This window comes from Oculina patagonica, chromosome 5 (assembly GCF_052425735.1).
Source record: "Oculina patagonica isolate OP01 chromosome 5, crgOcupat, whole genome shotgun sequence".
Taxonomy (NCBI): domain Eukaryota; kingdom Metazoa; phylum Cnidaria; class Anthozoa; order Scleractinia; family Oculinidae; genus Oculina; species Oculina patagonica.
The window spans coordinates 8778988-8805444 of NC_135762.1; the positions used below are offsets into that span (position 1 = coordinate 8778988).

General features: G+C 40.1%; 2 protein-coding genes across 3 annotated transcripts in view; one reads left to right on the forward strand and one right to left on the reverse strand.

The window, feature by feature from the left end:
• Positions 1 to 26457, reverse strand: part of LOC144655322 (monocarboxylate transporter 13-like) — a 109009-nt gene that overhangs the window by 31141 nt on the left and 51411 nt on the right. The window lies entirely within an intron of this gene.
• On the forward strand, positions 1413 to 23490 carry LOC144655314 (tolloid-like protein 1). Of its 2 annotated transcripts, XM_078515536.1 has the most exons (16): positions 1413 to 1667; positions 1761 to 1938; positions 2341 to 2481; positions 10758 to 10875; positions 11821 to 11999; positions 12677 to 12910; positions 13370 to 13708; positions 14287 to 14396; positions 15629 to 15860; positions 16105 to 16227; positions 17753 to 17919; positions 18124 to 18295; positions 19576 to 19701; positions 20173 to 20312; positions 20893 to 21097; positions 22230 to 23490. In XM_078515536.1, exons 2-16 carry the CDS (start codon positions 1827 to 1829, stop codon positions 22616 to 22618), a joined length of 2787 nt encoding a protein of 928 aa, XP_078371662.1. In that variant the 5' UTR covers positions 1413 to 1667; positions 1761 to 1826; the 3' UTR covers positions 22619 to 23490. The 2 variants fall into 2 exon arrangements, with proteins under 2 accessions (XP_078371662.1, XP_078371661.1); XM_078515535.1 differs by having other exon boundaries at positions 1413 to 1938.

The following is a 26457-nucleotide window of genomic DNA, read 5'->3' on the forward strand; positions in this document are numbered from 1 at the left end:
GAAAACTATAGCCACACGAACCACTTCTAGATTCTTGAGAGCTGAATCTTGCAAAACATGTCATTGAGCCCTCAATTGCTCTCGAGTCATTGTTCAAAACTGGTTTTTGCATTTCAGATTTCGCGGAAGTCCAGGATGTTGGCCTATCACTTGAGCAGGTTCAGTCAGAGTGCCAACAGTGTAAGCATAAAAAACCAACAGCAATAACAAGGAAATGACAAAGGGCTACAAATCTAGAATTTCCTGCTTAAACGCACAATTTGTGCGCGCATATTTTCCGCTTAGGCCTCATTTATATGTCGAATTTCAGCAGTATGTTAGTCGCGTCGAAGTAAGTCAAGCCTCAAAGAACTCGCTTTAAATCCTAAAGCGCAATGCTTACGCAAATAGCAAATGAGAAAATCTTGCTTTCTTTAAGTGCGTTGTCGAATTTTCGAAATTCAGGGAGTTTAGCGGCAAGCAGCAGCAAGTTGAATGCAGACACTGCAGAGATCAACCTAAAAAATGTCGGGCCCTTTTTATTTTTAAAAAATTTTTTTTTTTATAATTGGGGGGAGACAGCCGAGCCGAGCAAAAGCTGTGGACAATGATTCTGTTAAATTATGTATTTGTAAAGAGATGTTCAGAGACCGAATGAGGTAAAATGATAAAATGACTGAGAGGAAGTCCACTGACTGTTGATTGTATTGTCTTCATGTCAACAATTTGGACTGGCAAACCAGCCTTTTTCAACTATAGAATACAGTAGAATCGCCCTTTAATGCCGATTTCTCGAACCTTTTGGGGAAACGAAAATTGCGTCGAGAAATCGGGAGTCTCGAGAAACCGAGGTTTCGAGAAATCGGGATTCTACCGGTAATACATTTGTCGCACCCGACCTAAACACGACGCATAAATTAGGCCTCGGACACACAGGGGTGTTTTACTGTGCCCCACAATGATTTGAAGTGGGAAGTGACGTGATGCAGCGTTTGATGAACGGTTTAAAAAAATTCGCTTTCTCCATTATTAAATAACTCCCCAGGAATGGTAAAAAAAGGCGTGAGTAGAAGCAAACACCAAAATGGGGGAAGTGCTAAGGCTATATCCGGCACTTAAATTAATCTGGCATATTTGCTTTGTTTCTCAATTACACCGTGCCGACAGTAGTCCTACTGTTGTATTATTTTCATTACGACTTTTTAAAATGTCGCTATTTCCTTTGAGGTTCAATACCTCTCGCTATTTTCGGCGGATGAGAGCATTCAACAATAGCACCGTGACCCTATAGCATACGGCAATTGTTGATGGTGACACAGTTGGGCACAAATCCAAGGGGAACTCATTAAACGCCTGGGTTTTATTGGGTGACACACACCACGAAAAGTGGGTGTTAAATATCCGTTAAGGCTGTAACATTTTTGCGTCATTTGACGTTTAATTATCAACACACGGGCCAATCGAGAAACTGATAAGTTTTCACACCTGAACCGCAATCTATTGCTTTTCCGTCTGTCTCCTCGACGCAAACGTGCCAGATTTCTGTCCGTAATGATAGAAGTGAAATTAGCTACTTAAAGGACGCAAACGCCCTGTGATCCTGGGAACAAAAGTTTTTACACGCTAAAAACACTCGACGAGCTTACCCGCAGTATTTCATCAAGTAACACTTGGTTCAATCCACAGAGGTATTTTTTAAAGGTGTTGAGAGACTGCGGCCTTTTTGGAGCCCAAGGCGAACTCGGAAGCCCAATTGTGACGCGCGACTGATATAATTTCAGAAATTTGTCTCCAGTGGCCCTGGTTCAAGCGTAAGAAGAAGCGGCAAGAAAAAGCCTCATACAGCAATGCTATCCGCTAGTTTTATGCTTCGTTCGCTGCTGTCTTTTATTCTTTTTCTGGCATTAAAGCGCGTCGTGGTTCTTGCTGACGATGAAGACTATGATCCTTGCAAAGCCGGTAAGTCTGTATCACAATTTCTTGTGCAATTCGATGTCCCTTACTTGCCTTTGTTTGTCAATGAACCAATCTTTCCTCGTTTTAATAGGAAATTACTCCAATTCGTTTGCGCTCGTGAGCTCTCCTATCAGTTAAGTTGTCAGATTAGTAGTCTTAACTAAACAAATTGATATCTGTGATGTATTCTGTTTGAGAAATCGGGCTATACGCGGCGTTTGACTCGGGTTTGCTTTCTGCTTTTAGGCCTGGATCGCGATTTAGAGTCTTCGGCTGTTAACAGAGCGATCCGCTTTTGTAGAATGCGTAGTCCTTAAATTTTCCGTGTTTCAAGATGATCTATCATTTTCTAGAGTTAGTAAGCGCCTAATACCTATTTTGATACATGATCATGTTCTTTCGCAGATGGTATTATCCAGGGAGATATTGCAGTCTCTGCCAAACAACTAAGTCACAGTCGACCGAAAAGAGCGGCAACTGCTTACACTAAGAGACTATGGAAAGACGGAGTGATTCCTTTTGTGATTGCCGATGGAGCGTATACAGGTTTGCGATTTTAACATTGACTATAGATTTCATGAAACGTGATGAAACCAGTTCTTTTTAACACTAGCCTCAAACACTGATCTATCTATTGAAATGCAGGGCACAAGTTCAAGTTAAGATTACTGGCATGTTTTGATCTTAGACATATTGAGTGATCTCAACAAGGAAAACAGATCTGCTAAAAACATACACAGAAGTGTGCTATAGACTGGAATTTGAGCTAATTTTGAGATCCGTCAGAGCTCACAGATCTATCATTTATCATGTCATCCGTGGTATTCATCGGTAAAATACATATTCATGCAGACAAAACAGTCCTATGAAAGAAAACTCGCTGCTTCTCGAAACCATAAATCACAGATATATCGATTACATCGGCGCTTCAGTTCTTCTTAATCATTTTAACACTTCAGCCTTGGTTATTTAAAGGATGCTAAATTGTTATGAGTAAACATTACCAAATCTTTTGTGAAATGGTTTCCATAATAGAGATAGTATCTTGGAATATATTTTTCCTGGATCTCCTTTCAGCGGAAAATGTCTAAACACAAACAACATTGTGAAATGGCAATCAATTTAAATCGTTTATCTTGATGGTTTAATCCATCAATTTTGTCACCTTTTATCCTTTAATAAACACCTAATCCTTCATTCCCTTGTTGAAACGGCACTGAAGGAATTCACCCATTAGACAGATCCTACTGTTCCTTTTAAAATATATCTCTATTTGGAACTGATCTGATGAAAATTGCATTAGCTTTGTCTGCCAATCGTGAGTGAGATGATATGTATACATGTTATGATGTAGTGTTTGACGGTGTGACATGCAGAGAGATCTCTTAATATTATTCTTCTGCAAACTATAGAATCAACACTAATTGACCTTGGTTCACTAAAAACTAAAGCCGTAAATGCAGTTAACACGCAATAGAAAAACACGCAAGGGGAAAAGACATGAAAGCCTGAGCTTAAACCACGCAAAAACTACAATCAGCGAGCGTAATTGCGAAATCCAACGTTCCAATTTCGCAGTGTCAAATCTAAACTAGAGCATAGGTTACCCTTTCCCGCAGGCAAAAAAGACGTTAATGGGCTCCTGACGTTTTGGATTTTTCTCGGAAAATAACTATTTGGACACAAATACTAAATCATCGCTAGTTCTTGGAGACAGTACATAGTTTCCCCCGTGTCATGAATAGGAAAAAAATCAGTAACTCACAGCCCGAACATCGACTTATGTTTTCATATCTGTAATTTGCGCAGCAGAGTTTTTGCACGCCATCAAGATCGCTTTTCATAGGCTCTTGCCCTTCTTGCAGCACGTCTTCGTTTACATAACCTATATGGGCCAAGGTGAATTTCCAGCCCCCCCCCCCCCCCCCCAAAAAAAAAAAAAAAAAACACACACACACACACACGCCTTACCCCCATCTGCTCGCTTCCCCAACCCTGACACAAATTCTCGCTCAGGGGTTTTATGTCCTAGAACCCGAAGCCTGTCCCAAGAAGGCTTTACAACAAGTATACAACAACAACAACGCAACAACAGCAATAACAGCAGACGTTCTTTAATAAGAGGTGGCCAGTGAGTTTCTGTAAGACTCACCAAGGCTGTACAATGAATAATCTCTAAGTAACAAAGAAGAAAATCTCGACAATTAGGAGACAGCGACACGACACTCTCTAAGCATTCTATGAGCGAATATCCTCATTCGTTCTACTTCCACTGTCAATAAATTTCTGGGTGAGGTTAATTTGGCGGCGGTATGGACTGGAATTCCATGCGTTTCTAATCGTAAGATATGGCACGAGCTTTTAATTATGTAACATTTTTTGTCGCCTTATCAAAACCATAAAATCACGGCATGAATTCGATTCCTTGATAAACTATAAGACCTTAAATTGCTTAGCGTCAGGTACTGCGCATTAATTGTGTACACAACAAGACCTCTTTAAATCACGGGTCAGAAATGTCATCATCTTTAAAGCAGCATTAAGTTTTGATATCCGCTTAAAAATTAAGAAGGGATTTCTGCGTCTCTGATTATTGGCTTACTTAAAGTGAAAGAAATGACCCGACCTGAGAGGAAAACAGTCCAGAAAATACACATTTCATTTGGACAGCATTCCCTGCGTTTTAATCTAATCAATACTGATCAATACTGTGTTTTTAAGACTGATGTTTTTTTGCACTTAATGTTAACCCTCCTCAATGTTTGACTGTTTGATTTTGCAGCTCTCGTTATGGACTCGATAGGGACATGGGATGTTCCAGCGTGTTTATCGTAGGAAGCTTTTAAAGTTCTCATCGTGTAGTACAGCTTATCTTTCTATTATATCTCCATGCACGACAGTTAGACGCTTTACTCCCTCATTTCTTTAACTGCAATATTCTGCATCTTCCATGAAAGTCTCAACTCCAGGTATATTATGCTAGCATTTCCCAGGTCTCCCTGCTGTCAGTGGGTACTAACAATTCCCGGCTCCCAATTGCTTGGTCGAGAGGGGCACGGCGAAAGATTTACCCAAGAAAACACAACTCAAGAAAAGTGTCTCGGTATTTAACACCGGAACTCGTGATATGGAGTGGTAGGGGTGAAGAGGAAAAAGTAAGGGGAAATGGAGAAGGTTGTTAAAGTTTTAAATTTTGGCCAGTTCTCTGTTGAGATATTGAGGCATTGAGGTATAGACTGTTTTGCTGTTTCGATTATGAACTACTCATCTGCGATTCACGTCGCTTTCAATTCGCCCTCGAGCGGTAATTTAGTTGGTAACCGCACTTTATTAACCAAGGGTCGGATGTCATAGTTAATATCTCTGATAATACCTAACTTGGGAAGCACCGCGCGGATTTTACTAGTTAAAAGTTTGGCCGTCTGCCAATACAGTTGAATCCCGATAACTCGAACCTTCAAGGGAAATCGAAAACAGTTCGAATTATCAGGGGTTCGAGAGTAAGCGAGGGTAAATTTAGTAAGAACATGTCTTAAAGGTGAATCGAAAAAGGTTCGAGATAGCGGTATGTTCGAGTTATTGAGGGTTCGAGTTATTGGAATTCAACTGTAATTAGTTTATCGTATTAGCAACCCAACTATTTCCTCTTCAAAAGAAAAGTTAAATGTAGGCAAGGTTGTGCGAGAAAAGTTCACCTAGTTCCAATCACGTTTTTTAGTTTATTTTACTCCTGAGAACTGCTTAATCTCTGTTATCCTGCTTCGTGCCTCCTTGTTATCACTTCATGATCTTAAAAGTCAAGAGATGTTTTTTATCTAAAACTGAAAACCCCAAGAGGAATTACCATTTGAGATAGACGTCGTGTGCGGTATTCCCTTCCTTAGCCTCTTTATATTTACTTGCAAGTCTTTATCTGGTTTAGTCTCTGACGTCAAAACAAATATTTCAGTTGTGCATCCAATTATGAGCTTACGTTAAGCCTTTCATGCATGGGTGTTTCAGAGTTTTGGTAGTGCAGTTACTTCATAGGTATGTTTTACAGGCATCAAGACAGAGCATCAATACAAGGGGTAGACGCAATTATTTTCGGTCTTTCTATCTAACGATTAGATTAAATTTTTTCGTTCTCCACTTTTCTGGGTTTGGTGAGGCTAAGAGAATTCCTTGACATTAAAAGACAGGCAAAGTTCCAAACTTATACCATGATAGTAGAAAGGTTTGCCTGAGGACAACCGCGTAGCTTGTGTTAGCGTAAGTGCTCTTTCTCTCTTGGCCTTTTACACTTGCTACTATTCCTATATAAACTCTTTTCCATGTAATTTCTAATGTTGAGTCCAAATACAGAGCGCCGTTATGAATGTCAATTTCTGTCTCCCGAAATCCAAAATGGCGTCATCTTGCAATGGAACAGTCCAAAGAGCTTGATATCTCGTTCTAGGCTGTCATCGTTTTTTTTTTTAAATTCTAAGCTGTCGCGTCGTCGTATCTTTAAGTCCCCATTTCCAATCACTTGAAGTGTGTGATTTTACCTTCGGAATTAAAAATCCTGTTTGAAATCGTCTTTGTATACGACAGACCACCAAAGGTGAATAATAGCCATAATCAAATTGGCATTTGTATGAAAGCGTGCTTGGAACTTAAATACCTCCCCTAAAGTTCACAGTTTTATGCTTAATCTATGATCATAAACGTATGCGACAAAAAAGCTGTAGTTTCTTTTTCCTTTTCATCAGTCAAATAGTAAAACAGGCAACCTTTTGTAGGCGAAGTTCACTAGTCTTCGATCCTGTCTCATCATGGTCTGGCAATTGGCCCATTAGTAAGATTTATGTGTAGGCTTTCTGTAGAAGCTATTCCATTTGACACAAAAACTTTTAACATTGCACAACACATAAGAAGCCTGAAAACGTTTTGTTCTTTACTTTGCTCACACCATATCCTTTCAAAGGGTGTTTTTTTAAATATTCCGAGGAATCATATTCCAATAAGAGACTGTTCTTGAAGGAAGGACTCAGTGTTCGTTTCGTTAGAACTGTTGAAAGTCACTCAGTCATTTCTCCTGACACTGAGTTTATTGGATTGTGGACCTTTGGCGTTGGACACGTACCCCCTTTTTGCTACGGGGGGCAATGTCATCAAGGGCTAGAGGTATGGTGAAGAAATGGAAAACTTTGTTTAATTTTAATTGTGATATTTCCAGTACTGCGAGTATGGCATGAGAGTCTTATGGAATCTCTTGTCATCTAAGCCATCAAGTCTTAAAAGTGCAGAGTCACTCTTAGGCATATCAAATACATGCTTGTTGAGATATTTCATGTTTAAAAGTTTGGACTTTGTAAGTTAATACTTCACGCTTATGCATAACGCCGACAAAGCGTTTATTTTGTCGAAATCCAAAGTAGAATGGACTTGATTTGAATACTGCACCTATCACAATTCGTTTACAACCATAAGGTTTGCATCTACAACTCTACAAAGGAAACTATCCGGAGTGTAGGGAGTTATAGACACTTTTTTGTGGCGGAATATTTGAACTAGCGCAGTAAAACACAAGTTAGTGTTGACAACTTAGGTCCTTGGTAAATTCCAAAGAAGACTTTTTCCAACAATATATTGTATACCAGAAGTTGTGATAAATCCTTCTCATTTAAGTCAAGTCTCAAAAGTGAATAGTTAGTGCGGTTAAGGATAACAGCCACATGTTTCCCCTCACAACGGCCCTTAAAATGAAAGAAGCACGGAACCCACTCTTTAATGACGCTCGACTGGCGGAAACTTTACGGGAGGCTTAAAAGGATGTACCATGATTATGTGTTAATCCAATAGAAGAAATTAGTATAATTAGATAATAAAAACCCTTTATATTTCACTGAAGACGGAGGAAAAATTAACTTGTCGAAGAATTTCTTTCTGGCTGTTAAGTGTTTGTCCAATTGTGAGATTGGGCGTTGTTTCGATGTCATCATAAAAACTGGCATTTTTGTTAATGCACAAAATAAAATTTGAAATTACCCTTTATAGTGACATCGAACCAAAAAATTCGGTAAGAACTGTAACAGGTAGAGGAACTTGTTTGCAAATGTTTTTTACTGGAATTTAATTTCTTGACGACTTTCATTGTGGAGACAATGTGTTTAGCAAATTATTTTGACTTAGTGAATTTGAAAAATGTAAAGAACAGCAATTTTCTGTTTATGTTAATCCAGTGTCAAATATTTTAAACCCGGAGTATTATTTCGCAATTACGTACATCCTGGAAACACAAGATGACTATAGCAAGAATAGCAGTGATTTTAGGTTAGCTAGTCAGTTGAATAATATAAATATCCTCACAAGAAGATTTTAATATTTCCTCTTTCCGTACGCCCTTCCAAAACTTGTGGGGTATGGCAAATTTGCGATCGAATTGCAGTTTTCAGGAAGTTTACATTTTCCGAAATCGCTTTCTGAAAAATCATTTGATTTGATGGTTGATTTAACCTCGGAAATGGGAATCGCCAGGAAATTATTAGTCTCGCGAGACGAATATTTGACTTTGATTGCCATAAAAAAAAATATTTGTATTGCTATCCGGCAAAGTCATGGCAAGATCTATTACTTCATTAATCACTGATGCTTAAAGAAGGATTACCTTATATGACAAGTTCTAAAACACAGTCTCTTCCATGTTATTCACCTTAACAAAACGATTATCTTTTATTTTGTAGGGAATACTAAATACTCACTTTATCGATATCCACTTTAAATGGGAACCAAAAAGAATCCACCCAGGCAATGTGCAAATGTTTAAATATGTGTGTCACCGTTTATACGCAAACAGAATTGTCGACGATTGATCGAAGCCGGATGTTTTCTCCCAAATTCCTTCCAGAATAAAATAGGTACGAATGTCTTCACATATTCAGAAAGAACAGACTATCGTTAATTCATGCGGCAACGCTTTTCGATAGCTAACATGTCTCATTTGGTGTATTTTATTATTATTTATCAACTTACAGATAATTCAATTTTCACTTTTAAAATCACCTGGGTGAAAATCCTGCCAGATGCAGTTAGATCTAGTTAACACAATCATCGCATTAGCACATAAACGCTGACTGACTTCTACGATCAATGCCGGAAAAGAAAAAAATGTCCAAGGTGACGGCATGCTTCGAAATAAAGATGCTTCCTGATTAAAAATAGTTCTCACGGTACTTCAGTTATGCTCACGCCTGATCCATTGTAGCGATGAAAGGATAGTAACGTATTTAGCTTTTTCAGGAAACTCTTAATCCGAAGGTACCGAACAAAGCGTACTCTTTTTATGTCCCACACGTATAAACACCAGTGCTTTTTTGTGGATTAGTTTTGTGTTTCCCAAAAACCATAACCGTGTTCTATAAATAACGTTTTTGCTTCTTTCCATTCATAACCGGTTTCATAGCAATTCTAAGAACCTGGGTCCAGTTTTGCCCAAAATAGGCGTGATCTGGCAGGTCATCATGACCGTGAGTGGCAACTGTGTAACGAAGGGCAAGGGACTAGCAAAATATGTTCACTATATTGAAGTTTTGTTATATCGGGGTCCTTTTTCATTTATTTACTATTCTGAGGCGAAGAATATCGTTCGTTATATCGAGGACTTTGTTGTAAAGAGGTTCGTTAAAATGAAGTTCCATTGAAAAGCTATTCACGATAGACGAATAAAAACAGTTCCAGTATTCTCACGATTCTTCTTCGTCAGATTCATCGCTGTCTGACCGGCGTCTTGTAGAAAACAAGGTACTCTTATGTGGTTTAATTGCGTAGTTAATTAATAGCGCTTATCCCGGGTGTTAATCCAATGAATAATTTCATCGATGTCTCCCTGTGCAGATACGCAGTTTATCACTTAACTGTTATGCAAGTTATTTCACTGATCTGGTCAATAAAAGGAGATCAACGTAATGGCAATTTGTCATCGTGTGGTTCTTGTGGTGATATTAACATTCCTGAGAATATTTTGAAAAATTACGTTACTCCTGTCAACCACAACAAGACGCATCTATAACAAAGAGTAGCAAGGTCTTTGTTTAGGGCGATCTTTGAAAGGTGCAAATCACATAGACTCCTGACAGAAGTCTTGATATTTTCTTGCGCAACCAAACCTAAGGCAATTAGGAGAATTTTTCTTTTCACCCAGGACGAGCACAATAAGACATGATCGAATCCAGATCAACTTTGTCAACGTTGTTAGTAAAATTACTTGAAAAGGTGATGTTTTCATGTGTTAGTAACTTAGTAGTGATATCCCGAAATTCTGAATTCGAAATTAAATCAAACATCTTGAGGACAAGTAAGAGAGGCAAAAAACCAACTATTTCAGCATTCCTATTTGGCAATGAGAGGTTATCAATCCCCAAATCCGCCCCTTTGCGCCAATCTACCACGAAGCTGTGTATTTTCCCCCAGGCACCACCGTCTTTTTCCATTTTGATTATTCTTTCATAAACTCTGTCCGGTTGAAAGAGAGGTTTTACAGCTAACTAATAATAAAGCCTGAAACTTGCTTTTGTTTAAACATGAGATTTACTCCCTAGCAGGTTGTATGTTTCATCACATAACCCGCCTAGCTACCTTCCCTTTGTCACACCACAACCCTCTAATACTCAACAAGTATGTACCATTACTTCTCTCTTGTCCAAACACTTGACTCTCACAGTACCCCTCTCTACCCAACCTGAAATAATGCTGGAGAGTATAAACCTGCGATGGACCCCTAGCCACTTCATACCACAGACACCAGAGTTTTGTTCTTATGAGCCACTAGGTCTCACTTTATTACTACCATTATCTTACAGGTGACCAGAAAGCCACTATCATTGAAGCCATGCGACACTGGGAAAACTTAACATGTCTTTCATTCGTTGAGAGAACAACAGAGAAGGACTACATCTACTTTCACAAGGGACGCTGCGGGTTAGTTGAGTGTTCAATTTTGTATGCCCGTAGCATTGACCGCGTGAAAAATTTGTCCAAATAGAGACGAGAGAAAGTCTGGATAGCTGCTCATTATCTCTTCTATCACGTTATTATTTCGCTGCAAAAGAACGAGAAACATTTATCTTTAATAGTGAACGTGAAAACGTAAGTAAAGGAATAGTGACAGCTCGTGATAGCTCAAGCCAAAAAGAGGAAGACGTGGTGGCCTAATGGTTAGCGCGCTGGACTCCGGTTCGAGTACTGGCCGGGGTCATTGTGTTGTGCTCTTCTTACTCTCATAGTGCCTCTCTACCTGTAGTTGTATAAATGGGTACCGGCAAATTAATGCTAGGGGTCACCCTGCGATGAACTAGCATCCCATCCAGGGGGGATTTGTAATACTCCTAGTCGTTTAAGGTAATTCTCTTGAAATAGAACTACTCATAGATTTCCAACCAAACTTTGCCATTAAGGGAAGTCAAATTTTGAAATAGAAAAGGGGGGTCACCGTATTCGATTAGGAGTAGGAAGACCTTGCATTTACCATATAATTCCTTATATTTCCTTTGCGAGTACTGGCAAAGTACACGTTTTCGGTGATAATGTATTATCCTGCCATAGAAAATGATCTCTATTCATTCTATAGAAAGAATGTGATCGCTACTTTCGAACTAAGAGAAAAAAAAAGGTAGGTCACCGAACTCATTTACGAGAAAACGATGATTTCTCTCTCTTTCGCGAGCCAAGCCGCATAGAAAATAGCCGCCATTTTGTTTATGTGCGCGCGCTTATTACGCGTAAAATTCTGCGCAGTAAGGATGCGCAATGCAATACTAGGGGTCGCTTGGCTCGACGCAGACTTTACCTTACATGTTTAAAACATTTGCTGCCAAAAAGGTGACCCTGTATAATACTTATTTTTCTCACTTACGCTTCTAACAGCTGCTGCTCGTACGTTGGAAGGAAGGGGAATGGGCGCCAGGGAATTTCTATAGGAAAGAACTGCGACAAGTTTGGGATAGTAGTACACGAAATTGGTCACACTGTCGGTTTTTGGCATGAACATACCCGGCCCGACAGGGGGGAATTCGTTACAATTGTCAAGGACAATATTAAAAAAGGTACGTGAAATATTTGACTGATACGTCTTGAATTGAATTCTGCTAAGTTTCCGTGCAAGCAGTTGGCTTCTACTATGCCGGACGCTACGCCAGCGTAGAAGAAAACATCTGCTAGCAGGAAATGCAAACCAGTTACCCGTCACAGTACTGACAGTAGTACCTCAAGCGGATAGTCTCCGGGAAGGGACTTCGCAATGAAAGCAAGGGGATGCCCGTCGAAAATTTCGGAAAACACTTCCAATTAACGTGATGTAAAAAAGTACTAAAATTCGTTTTTGGGAGCATGGCTCAAGCTTATTTTACCAAAGAGGTACCAATGTAGGCACATCCCGAGAAAAAATCACCATTTAGAAAACCCTAAGAAGTAACATAATATGGAACAATTAAATGTAAAAATAAATCAGAGAAAAACCCCCTAAGCGCAAAACATGATTGGCAACCCCTGAGCATACATCCCCGTCGTTGCAGCGTAGAGAGTACTGTCCCCACACCTCCCCCGGGGATCAGACTTTTGGGAGGGTGTTCCTTTGGCTCATCAAGCAATCCTGTCTTCCCCGTTAGCAAGGAACAGAAGCTGTTAAGCTGTTGCTGTTAAGTTCATAACGCACACATTTAGCGTTCATAACGTATTACCAATTTCAAGCAGAGCTCGACGTTGTGTTTATCATTGATTTCAGGAGAAGAACATAACTTTCTTCAGCTGAGCTCCACAGAAATCAACTCGCTGAACGAGCCTTACGACTATGGATCCATCATGCACTACGGGAAAAGCACGTTTGCAAAAGAAGTCAGTCAGGTCACAATTTTACCCAAAAAGGATCCAAGGACGGAATTAACTCCTGATATTGGGCAAAGGGATCAACTTAGCGTGGGAGATATCAGACAAACTTCTAAGATGTATCGTTGTCCAGGTAATAACATTAAGGAGCAAACTACGACGACAACGTGAACGAAAGGATTAATTAGTAGAACAATAACTCTGCACGTGCGTTTTGAGTCTTGGTACATTTCTTGGCCGTTCTCTGCAAAACAACAACGTGAAATGACCAAATTCTGCGTATTTTGGAGAACATGAACGACGACGGCTAAAACGTTTGTATTTCTATTTGGGGTTGAACGCTCTCTCTACATATTTAGCTGGTGCTAGTTCCTTAACTAACAGATACTCTGTATACATCTGGATAATCATGAGATTCTCGAGTAAAAATAAATTCATTATTTCGCTAGGCGTTGTCCTCGGCGTCGCCGTCGTCACTTCTTATGCTCCCTATTACGTCATAGTCATCATAGACACAGTTCAATCTATTGTGGCCTTTTTTTGATAAGCTTTACTTGTAGTCGTATTATCTGAACGTTGTTGTTTTCTTCAGAATGTGGAAGAACTCTTCACGAACATTCTGGTACGTTCACATCGCCTGGATTTCCTAAGAGTCAGAAGTACAAGACGTGTGAATGGCGCATTTCAATGACACCAGGCGAACGAGTCTCTCTTAACTTCACCACCTTTGGTCTTAGGCGGGGCTCGAGTACTAAATGTAAGGACGAGTACGTGGAGCTTCGGGATGGGCATTCGAAGTCGTCGAAACTGATTGGACGTTACTGTGGAAGGAAAGCACCGCCTGCGATATGGTCCACTGGAAGTAGATTATGGATAAAGTATTCATCGGGTGACACAGTAGGAAGGTTGGGGTTCAAGGCAACTTACAAAGGTGAGAGGAAGTACCTAAGGTAACGCTGTTGTTTGTAATCTGAAATTACTAAAACGCCGGAAAAAGCCAGGATTTTTTTTTGTTATAGGCGGTCTCTGAGAGCTTATTAGTTTAATAGACGTAACTGGTTCCATGCAGTGGAGCTATGATACGTAGTGCGATGTGGGCTGTAATTATTGAACAGGTGTTCAATTATTATTATCATCAACGCTTCATCGTTTTTAAAGCTTACTCAGGCGTTCAGTTTTTTGTTTCTTACGATTTAATTCTTAAACTTGGTTTAACTAAACATTACTAGTTTGTGTAAATGGGGCCGGCATTGAGGTTAATTTGCTTCTTTATAAATTTACAGTAAGTGTTATGTAGTACATTTCGTCATATAACCATCGACTGAGAATCAAGAACAATCGAACGAATGATCATGTAATGAATTAAACAACTCAAAAGCAAGCAGGCAGGCAGAAACAAACAAACAAACAAACAAACAAAAAATGCAGGGAAAACTCAGCTTAAAGAGACATTTTTTTACACAAATTCCTGCTGGCCATTCTCTTAACATTCTTTATGCTACCTTGCAGCGGTTTGTGGTGGAAAAATAAACGCTCCTCGAGGAACCATTCAATCACCTAAGTTTCCAGCGTGGTATCCATCGAACAAGAAATGTACATGGACAATTTCCTTGCCAGAGGTTTGCACCATAAAAATAACTTTCCATTAAAATTGTGTTATTAACTTTGTTTCACAAGTCAGATTAGTTGAGATGTCAATGGGTCCTTTAATTTGCAGTTAAAGGTCACATGGCACAAAACTGATCCACCTTCAGTTGGAGAGCAAGCTATAGGCACTGGGGAACTTCAAACACAAAGAAAAGTCAAGATTGACTGGTTGAAGTCGCTTTGTTTTTGGATGTCCCAGCGCGCTGCTTGCTCATCTAGCATGAAGGATATTGTACAATGTGTCCACCGCGGTCAAACGACAGAAATATGCAAAAAATAAGAAAAGTACTGCAAAGATAAGGTTTTAATTTTCACAGTTCAAAGTTCGATACATAACCGGTATCCTAAGGGTTTACTAAGTTTTTGGAGCTTTACTAAAAAGTTCTACGTGTTTGAAAATAGCGATATGCGGACTTGTCGGCGCCATTTGTCAAAGCACTTTGGTTCGGATGCGAAACATTAAAAAGTAAAAACACTGGTTTACCTGAGGGAATGGGATTATGATTTCACTCAGCAACTATTTTTATCTATCCTTGCTCGTAATAACACTTCAATTTGAAGAAAAAACGGCAAATGGAAAGAAAACCTGCTGAGACGTTTGACCGCGATGAATACAATGTGACCGTTAGCAGCAAATGACCCATCTTGAGGCCGCTGACGTGAAGTGTGAGATGCATGCTTTTCAATTGTGTTGTGACAAAGAAAAAACATACAAAGTCTAATGTACAAATCATATTAGGATTTATGGAGCCGAAACCAATTGTGGAATTGGCTTTAGGATCCTATGTGACGGTTACGGCAAAAGTGGGCGCCCCCATATGTTTAGGTTTAAACTTAATCACAGTTGTGTTCACAACCACCACCTGGGGGGGGGAGGGAGACTAATTAACCGACTGTTGAAGAGCAATGGCCGTATTAGGGAAGCTTCAATGAGTCAAAGTGATCGAAAAGTAAAGTATATATGGATTACAATTGGTGCACGGGCCGGATAAAAATCCTTCGTTGTAGAAAGGATGGCGGGTCAAGCTCGTTCCTTGCCATCAACCTCACCATAAACCTCGTTTCCAGGGCTTTGGAAAGCCTGGAAATGAGGTTGATGGCGGGTATGAAGTGGTGCCTTTTTGCGCTGGTTCGACTGTACTCCCCCTAACGACATAACGTAATAATATTGTTTCTAAGGATTATTTTCTGGCTGTTTTATTAGAATTTTAGGGTTGGAATACGTTTTGTTGCGTTCGATATTGAAAGCCACCTCAAATGTTTGTACGATTACCTTCAAATCTATGATGGGCCTGATGATTCCTCGCCTGTCTTGGGACGATACTGTGGTAAAGTGCTCCCCAAAGAGCTGAAGAGCAACTCCAGTCAAGTGACAATACAGTTCTCCTCGGACGGAACCATTAACAAACCTGGCTTTTACTTGAACTTCTTCTCAGGTAATAACAACCCTTTGTTGACAAATTCGTTTGTTCTTTTGTACTTCTTGCTTGTTTGTTTAGCTTGTTTGTAACTGAGCTTCTTCTTCTTCTTCTTCTTCTTCTTCTTCTTCTTCTTCTTCTTCTACTCCTTCTTCTTTCTTCTCAGGCAATACCAATCTTTTATTGAGTAGTTCGTTTGTTTGTACGTAGCTTTTACTTAAAGTTATTGTCAGGTGATAATAATTTATGACCATTTTTTCAGAGACTGACGAGTGTCGAAATAACAATGGTGGATGTGAGCAGATTTGTGAAGATACTGTTGGCGGGCATCGCTGTTCGTGTCACCCTGGTTACGAACTCAAATCAAACAACAGAAACTGCGAAGGTTGGTTGAGATTCTTACATTCATTTCCGCCGCTTTAGCAATACCGAAGTTTCAGGGAGCTAGCTTGGGGCACAGCCGAGTGGTTTACTATTGTGGGGGCGATAAAGTTAGAGATACAGTGGAACCCCGTTAATACGGGCGGACACCAAGGGGACATGCCAAATTGTCCGTATTAACGAGGTGTCCGTATTAAGTGGGGTCTCAGAAAAAAAGTCACGGAGACACATTTTATCAACATAAAAGACGAAGGCAAACGTTTTTACGCCAACAAAACGTTGTTTAATTGTACTGTAACTGTAACAAATGCAAACTGTGAACTCTCTAACTAAACTTAATAGTTTTTACGAAAACCTTACGATCTAGTCAGACACTCAAACTAAACTTTAAATCAAGAGTGGAATTGTTTGAAAATGTCGCAACTTTACTATATACAAGAAATAAAACGAACGTGTTCTATAAAGTTTCCTTTGTAACTGAAACTCTAACCGTAACCGTTCTTAAACTCTACAATCTCATTTGAAAAAGGCGGTAACTTAACTTTGCACGGAAGCTTTTAGCTTGCGATACATGCAGGCGGACTGAAGATTCGACAAAACCTTTGCAAGTCACGCTATTAAGCTACTCTTTGCAATAAAATCGTTTTAACTCGTCCAATTCTGTCATTATTTGACCAGGGTAAAGTAAGCAAATATCGCGACAATGAAAATTGACAGTGCAGAGATAAACAGTGTCCGTAAAGCGGGGTTGACAATGTATGGCAGTTGTCACTCGGTACACGGAAAAGTGTCCGTGTCCGTATTAACGGGTGTCCGATAAGCGGGAAAGAGAAAATGTATGAGGAGTCGGGACCAACAAAACTGTCCGTAAACGTACCGGGTTGTCCATATTAAGCGGATGTCCGTAAAGAGGGGTTCCACTGTAATATGAATTCAGGCATTTCTGTGACAAACTGATTTCCATAAGGAGAAGTTCGACTGTATGAGATAGTGTAGTTCCTTACCCTTAGGAAAACATGGGACCACGCGCTTAATAACAATGACTGGAACGTCGAGTTTTTTGAAGCTACAAACAATGCCGTAGAGAAAAGGAATGAGCATTCGCCGAGTTTTTTAAGTAGAAACTTTGATAGTGTTATCACTAGTTCCCAAAGTCCAGACTAGTTTCTTCTTACTCTTACTGGATAGACCCTTTGCGGGCAGCTTGCCGAGTGCGAAAACAGTAAAAAGAGAAAGAACTGATCCTTTTTTTCTCGTTACATTATGAGGAATGAATCTCAATTCTTCACGAAATCGCTCACACGCAACTTGTCGGCGGTGACTTGTCGCGCCCGCTTCGCGTTAGTGCATGCATACTTGCCTCGCGTTAGCCTCTCTTCTCCCAAGGGGAAGGGAAGATGGAAAGGGCCACACGAGGAAAAGGGGCCGCTGCGGACGAAAGAGTCGCCTAGCCACGTGCTCACCTCGTGCTCAATTGAAAAACTTGCAAGGTCGTAATACTAATCTTACCTTGGTCTTAATTTACACAGCTGCATGTGGGGGAACACTGACGGCCCGTGAAGGAAATATCACGTCACCAAGTTACCCGGACAACTATCCCAAGAACAAACGGTGCCTTTGGAAAATTATTGGGCCCAAAGGACAAAGAATTTCGTTGAAGTTTCTCGCGTTTCATTTGGAAGGAAATGGATACGGGGTGAGTTTATTTACTAGATAAACTGCTGCCTGATCAGACATTTGTCGATTCTGATATTTTGGGAGACAGTTTGACTAATAAGCACCTATGTTCCTAAATGTTCTGTTGTTGTTCAATGTTTCGGGAATAACGTTCCATCAGTGAACTTTTAAAAATCCGTGGAACGGTGTTGCTGTTTGTAACTGCTTTAGTTAAATTCAACAGGTTTGTCGCTACGATTACGTTGAGGTAAAAGACAAAGATGACCAAGAGCTTGGCAGATTCTGTGGCAGCAAGACTCCCCAAACAGTAACCAGTTCTGCAAATGTCATGTGGGTGGAGTTCCGGTCTGACCACACCCAGGCAAGGGGAGGATTTTTTGCTGTCTATTATGCAGGTAATGGGGCGGAATTCCGAGCACTTTCAGGACCGTAACTAGCAAGAGGCAAGACAAGGCACTTGCCTTCCCTAGATTTTAAAAACAAAATATGGTTTGTAGGGAAGATAATCTCAAGTTATTTTTCACATGGCTCGTTTTCCTTTGTTCTTCGAGGCTGATTATATTGAATAAACTCCGCTAATTAGCAACTGTCTGAAAAGCTGGGGGTGGCTTTGATTGTAACAGGGGAGAGCAATTTCTCCAAGTTATTGCCTGGATTTGTCGAAAAATTAGAACTTTCCTTCGCAGGCTCACTCGCTTCTGCCAACTTTGCAGTAAAGTGGTGAAAAAAGGTGGTTACAAAGTTGTCGGAACTATTAGGCAATTACGAATGCGTACTTTCGGAATCTTTAATCTATTGTAAAGCTTGATTGGCACGTATATTGATTGTTTTGGTCGGCGTATCAAAAACGAAAAAATAACCTGTTTATTATAAAATTTAACAATGTGGAAACCCCAGTGCGTCTTTTCGGAACCTTTTTCCTGTTGTTAAGTGTGTGTCGGGAAAAACATTTGTTTTTCTTCAGCGTACCTACATCAAAACAACGAAGAAAAGCATGTTTCTTGTTGATAACTCGCCTGTGTGAAAAATAAGCCAGTTATTTTTAGGCACCTCAGGGATATGTGAAATATTTTCTTCGTTGCCTAAAAATAACCCTTACTTAAACTATTTCTAGAACGGAAGAGACGCGTAAAAGAGTATACGAAGGCATAGTTTCGAAATACATAAGAGAATGTTACACATTGCAGCCCATACTTTTATAACTGGATGAGGATAAAAGCACCTTTTAATGCACGACAAAGAGCTTTAAAATTCCGTAACAGTATCTGGATTTACAAAGCCCGGCAACTCCGTTATGTTCTAACAATGAATCGGGATGCTAAGCGACTGAACACATCTTGTTTGTCATCCACTCGCAGTGAAATTTTTGAATGTATATTATTAACAAGTAACCATGTGATTTTTCTCGTGCAATTGGGATAAATCAGCACTCGTAAATTTTCAAAGATTACAAATGCGACTCGCCCTATGGGCTCGTGCAATTTGGTTAGTCTTTGAAAAATTTACCCGTGCTGATTTTTCCCAAATTGCACTCAAAATTATGTGTGTTCATGTCAATTACCGCGTCCAAGAAAGGACCAATGAGAGGATGCATAAGATTCAAGTAAACTACAGCCATAAATAATGTTTTGCTAGTGGTTCTCTAATGGTTCATTTCCTTTTTTAACAAATGAAGATGAAGATGAATGTCAGAACAACAATGGCGGATGCCAGGATAAATGTGTGAACACTGTCGGTAGTTACATCTGTTCTTGTAGGGAAGGATTTGTCCTTCAGAAGGACAAACACAGCTGTAAGGAAGGTAGGACATTTCTTTATGTCCCTTCAGATATTACATGGGTGAATTGTTAGCCTAGTAAGCAAGGTGGACTCCGGATCGAGTGTTGGCAGGCAGGGTCATCGCGTTGTGTCCTTGGCGTTGTGTTCTTGGTAGTTCCTCCCTTCACCCAGAGATATTACGAGGTTTGCTGTCCCTATGGTAGACCTGACAAAATGATACGGAGGGGAGGGTAACCTACGATAAACTAGCATTTCATTCAGAGGAGAGAGAGTAGCAAAACTCTTAGTTGCTTCATGGTTCGAAAACCAGAAAAAGCTCCAGCACTGTGGAGCACCTTGGGCTAGTGCAGACTCCTAACTGAATTATTAACTGATGGAAAGATTTCGATTTGAAACAAAACTGTGCTTTTATTCATGCACAACACGCACAAAATAGCATATTAACGACCTTTAACTATAAATTATAACTTATAACTATTTTTCTGGCTTGCAGTGAATGACTGCGGTGCTACACTGACGACTTTATCAGGAGAGATTACCTCACCAAACTACCCAGGATCTTACCAATCAAACCGAGACTGTACGTGGAAGATTATTGTCCCGCCAGGAAATCGCCTGCAGCTTGAATTCCAAGTAGGATATTCTGTTTTTAGAACATACCCTGTAAAAAATGCCCGCTTTGAGCCACGTTACACTTTCCAGAGCGGAAGGTTATGACAACGAGAAATGCTGTAAATACAACTCTTGTTTTGACGGTTGCATTTCAACATCCTCCAAAGAAGGGCCTGAAGGGGTAAAATGGGAACTGGGATATGGGCAAATTTTCACTGGGAAAATGGGATTTGGGTCACTAGGAGTAAGAATCTCAAACAAATAAACAATAGAACTGGGACTGGGATTTGAATAATCGGGAAAACAATAGGCTAGGAAATAGGATTAATTTTGGCAACATTTGGGCTGAAAAATGGGATTTTAAACCCCCCTTTAAGCACGAGTGTTTCCTTTCAAGGATCAGGAACATTTTCCGTGCTGTTATATAGTATTAGACACAAGAGTAGAGTTTTGGAAAATCGAGAAATGCTGTGAGAATATGAGTGCATGTGTGTCCACAGCGTTTTTCAAACTTTCTCGAGTTTTTCTTTAACGCAACTGCACTTTTCACTACACAGCAACACGAAAGACGACATTAAAAATGATAAGCTTTATTTTTCAGGACATCGATATAGAAGAAGGGAAGAGATGCACTTTTGACTACGTCCAGGTCCTCTCCGGTACAGGCCAACAAGCGGAGAGCCTGGGGCGATTCTGTGGCAAACAACTTCCGGATAGCCTGATATCCAGAGCTCATAAAATGATGATCAAGTTTCGCTCGGATAAAATGGTTAACGCGAAAGGTTTCAAAGTACGGTACACTTCAGGTCAGTTACTCTCCTTTTTTATTTCCTTTCCGCTTTATCTTGAGCAGGAATGCTGTCCTAATGGTTAATTAGTGTTCGGGATGTTCGGGATAGAGGGGAGTCAGCTATGTAGCACTTCCATATGAAAGGGTCTGGACGGGGTTTAACTTATGGCCGATAACTGAGTCCATGACCCCTACCCAAACCCTCTATGAAATGCACAGGGATGCCCATGGTCCAGCTTTGGAGTGTAAATTACGGATTTTTGGTCTTACGGTGTTTATAAGAGACTGAAGGTGATCAGGCTTAAAGTACCGTATTTATTCGATTAAGCGCCCTGGGCGCTTATTAAATTTTTGAACCTTGAGAGTGGGCGCTTATTCGAGGTGGGCGCTTATTCGAGGCTGGGCGCTTATTAAATGTTCACGATTTTCAGCAAATAGTAAGTTTATTTTCGTAACAAAACAATGAATAACAATAAAACGTGGAGATGTACCAAAGCAGAATTTTAACTGTTCATTGAATGTTTTTGTAAAATATTAAGAAAACTCGGTCATGGGGAAAGTCCCTAAGTAGTAAATAGTCAATTTCAATAATCAATACTCCTCTTGTGCGCTTATTTTTTTTTTGCGGGGTGGGGGTGGGCGCTTATTCGAGGCTGGGCGCTTATTTACTTTTCCTACCTTCAGTGTGGGCGCTTATTCGAGGTGGGCGCCAATTCGAGGTTGGGCGCTTAATCGAATAAATACGGTATGTTATCTTTTAGAGTTCAAAAAAGCTTGGGCTATTGATATTTATTGGTCTCCCAATATTGGGGTTTAATTTAAACTTTTTGACAAGCATCCCTTCCACCATTACTTTGGGGCATACCCTTCACTCTGGGATTGTTAGCAGTTCTTGGATCTTATAGTAAAGAGCAGGGCATGGAGTTCCCGTTGTTGTTGTCTGGTCTTTACCCACTGTGCTGTGTACTATGAAATGCTCGTACATACTAGCTGTATAAGCAGCTCTGCAAAAAATCCGAGGGTAAATAGGGTTTCGGTTTTGTGACAGGTCTAAAATGACACCCGCTGCACACCCCACCGAAATTTTTACCCCTCCCTTATTTCTGCTTCGGAATAATAACGTGCGTGCATGTATATTTTTTTAACAGTGTGCGGTGCTCAGCTCCACGCCTCAAACAACAAACGTCAGTTTATTTCTCATCCTAGTTATGGTGACGACAACTACAAATCAAATCTTCACTGTCAATGGCGGCTGGCAGCTCGATCAGGTTACATCATTCGTCTGCGATTCAAGGAATTTGACGTAGAAAACGAAAAGCTTTGTGGGTACGATTACGTCATCCTTCGTGACGGAAACAACAGCACCTCGCCATTACTGGGACGAGTGTGCGGCCAGGGATCGCCGGGCTCTTCGCGCGAGTTTGTTTCAACCGGCAATCGAATGTGGATACAATTTCGAACGGACCTGACAAACAATAAGAAAGGTTTCATTGCGGAATATTGGAGGTCACGCAAGACTGAAAAGAGATCCTTGTAAAAACGAAAGCTTGAAACTGCTCGAAGAATTTGAAAACGGCTGCGTCGCCAACACTTTAGTGTCCAGCTATGAAGGTAGAAAGAACTTAAAAAGTAGAGGAAGTATCTTTATTCGCTTAAACTTGCCAAGGGTAGCTTTTCATTGAAGGGTTTCGTAAATAATCGCAGAAGTCTAGATCATGACAGGCTGTTTATTTATTTGTCATTTTGCATTTTCACCGGTTATGGACATTTTATAGTATTCCAAGGCTTTGAGCCTTGTTTTGGATTTCATTTTGTACTGCATCTGATTTTCTACATCGTGAGTTGTTGCATTTCATTAAACACCCTTTATGTAGGTACTTCTATCTGTAGGTCTTAGGTATTTGAATACTACACAGCAAAGAAAGGTATGAGTGCTAGTATCTCTCTCCCTGTCAGTCTCTAGTGCAAACGTTAAATTTATTCCCAGTTATTGCGTAAAAAGGAAATGTATAAATTATATTGTTACGAACTTTTATTAGCACAAATCGAATATGCTATCTTAAAACGTTTTGTTTGTTTGATTTTGAAGATGTGATTGACGATGGTTCGTTTTATTTAAGTGCCCAGCTTTTCAAAAATAGGTTTAGAGATGTTAATTTTGGGTTGAAAAAGTTATTAAAGGTGCCATTCGGTTAAGTATTGTGGGAAATAAAACGTTGAAGTCGTTTTTTAAAAACATGTATAGATTGGGATTCTAAACATTAATGTATGCTTGGCAAGCATATTTCAGACTTTCGGTTGCAGGGGCTCGAGTCGTTAAAGCGAATTAAACTGACGAGGAGTTATTTTTGCTCTTAAAATGCATCTGTATTTTTTTTTACGTTTGTAATAAATTGTTTCGCAGTAAAACTTGCAGTGTCGTTGTTACTTTGTTTATAAACAAGTGAGCTAAAGTGAGCTAGCGAGATGGTAATGGCCATCGAACTGCATTAGACGAAGGAAAGGACACTCCGATCTGTGCATTTACAAGCGGATGGTGTCAAGATTTATGGTTGGGGCAAAGAAAGGAAGAAAGAAAAGAAGAAAGCAAGGAAGCAAGGAAGAAATGTTGCGTGGTAAGGTGCGTGGATGCTTGCGTGCGTGCACGTGTCCTGCGTGCATGCGGAGCGCGTGCCTGCTGTCATGCGCAAAAAGGAAAGTAAGTAAGTGGGTGTGTGGTTAAATGTGTTTCTGTTTATGATGTTATCTCTTCTTTGGAGTGTGAAAACCTCCTTTCACTTCTCTTCTAGGCAAAGTGGTCAGCCATGGTGACATTGTATCCATGAATATAGCCTGAATTCGGGACACGAGGAAAAAATTCTTGTCAGAAAAAATACTGAGCCCAGGTCAGAGCCCTTTAACGGGGTCAGCAGAATGCATTTCCCAGTAACATTTAAGGATTCAAGACAACACTACGCAACTTGTAGTTAGAGCGGTTCACTTGAGGTCGAAGATTGCGGCGGTGCACACGCAGTGATTGGCACGCGCCACTCTCGCCAACAGAACAACCCAACCAATCGTGACCGGCGCACGTTCCCGCGCTTCGATCAGCTACATGATGCTCGTGTGATGGCACTGGATTGTCTATGTCCGTTGTGATTGGCCAGAGATCTTTGGTTTGGACGACACTCAATTGAAAACTGCTCTAAACGTAATCAACATATATCTATGCGTAGTCTAATGTAAGCTTTATATTGCATGCTTGTAAGGACTGTAAGTGATGCGGGTTATCGAGAGTATGCAATGAGGTGAAATTTATGACACCTTTGCGCAGTACTAGTTTTGGTTTGCACACCCCGCCTTACCCGCTTCCGTAGACTTAAAAAGTCAAAATTCACTAAAAAAAAAAACAATCTAGGTCATTGATTTCATCGAGTCCCTGACTCGTCCCCAGTCGTCTCTCAATGTCTTATTGAACATAAACGAGTGAAGCGCGGTCGCGAGCGCGAGCACGGAAGGTTAGGGGAAGGAGGAACTCCAGAGAAAACATCATCCCCTCCGCGTTGACCCATTCCCTCTCCACTCGCCCTTTATGAGGACAAAAGAGACGACAGGGGAGGAGTCAGATCCAGTTCATGTAAAATGGAAGGGATAGAGAAACACTTTATTCAGAATACATTGAAAAATCAACTTGGACTACATATGAGGACCTGATGGGGACCTTCTTCAAATCAACGCCCAGATGAACATAAATTACTGTCATCATGCGGTTCCGTCTATTAAAAATCATCTCATAAATTATCCTCCTCAAAGTCTCACAATGCCTGTTGGTTTTCCAGCTAGGTGTTTCAGCCAACATTGTTATACAAAGGTAACTTCGTGATAATTACTTACCTTTCGAGCTACTGTCAGTCTTAAACTGTTTCTTCTGTCTCTTGTCTTCAAGAACTTTCGTTCTGACCTGCCTAAACTCTGAAAGGGAACCATTTAAGTCCTTTTAAATCCTGAATATAGAAAACGAGTTGTCCTTTACATTTTTGTCAAGGTCAGTCGAATGTGCTAGCATCCAAGTGCGCGAAAAAACGCTTCGGAAGAGGAGAAACAGAGCGCGTGATTGAAAAATATGAATCTTTTTTATCACCCTAGCTCGTCGCCTCTCGTAGGGAACGACTTTCTCGCGCACTCGACTGACACCCTGAGAAAAAATAACGGTCTGCTCCTAGGTCTATCCCGAATATGGATACATTTCTAAAGATTGTAAGACTTATTACACGAAATATCCCACTAATGAATTTATGTTTCGGCATTCACACAGTCTTTATTTAAGTAATAGACCACACTTTCTAGGGCTTTACTGGCGTAATAAAGCCACGCGGGATGTTGGGAGAACACGAGAAAAGCTTGTAAATCGCGAGCCGTCAGGCGAGTGATTTACAAGCTTTTCTTGTGTTCTCCCAACATCCCAAGTGGCTTTATTACGCCAGTAAAGCCCTAGAAAGTGTGGTTTATTGCTTTTAAGAAATAACTATAGGAAACGTCCTTCAAAGAAATAAGAATCTATTTTATTTTTCGTGATCAAATGTCTCATTCTCAACAAGTTCATCGAATGACGCGGTAAACCAATCACAGCGGCCGAAAGAATAAATCACATGTTCAGCTCCACACACAAAATCTACAAATCGACGCGACAAAAACGTTTAAAAGTTGTTTTAAAGCTATGAAAGTCATAAGAAAGGAAAGGAAAAAGACGAACTGTCACGGTATAAAATTTATTCAACGATTTTAAAGTTCGTTGACGTGGAAATCTAGCAAATTGTGGCCGGAGTCATTCACCGCGAAAGTAAAAGCAGGTAAAAGACTGCACGAAAACTTTGCAAGTTTACAAACTTCACAGACTGACGAAGGTATTGAGAATAAAGGTTGGTTCCACAAACACTTCTTATAAAATTTGTTCTGAATATCTTTATTCCGTATTCTTTTGTTTTCGCCGAATAACGGACTTGAGATAAAGCACTGAAAGCACGTAAAACTGAAGATATAATTTAAACGCGTACAAGAACTCAGTGTGAGGTTCTGCCATCAAAATAATTCTAGTTCATCGCGACAAATTCGATCAGTTTTATTTCCTTTTAAATAACATTTCCGAGTTAATTTTGAATGTAACCATATCAATATTTTTCCAGTCCAGTTAAAGCGGACCTGTTTATTCTGTTACTTCTCACTCAGTCAATGTTTGTCTCTGCGTTTTGTTTTTTTTTTCTCTATAGTGCCTTTGCTCAACTGTTGTAGACGGGAAAATTCAATTATGTGATCCACCCTCAGTAAATTTTCATAATGATCATTTACGATAATCATATATCCTCCGTTTTAACCATAAGATAGACCAAAAAAATACAT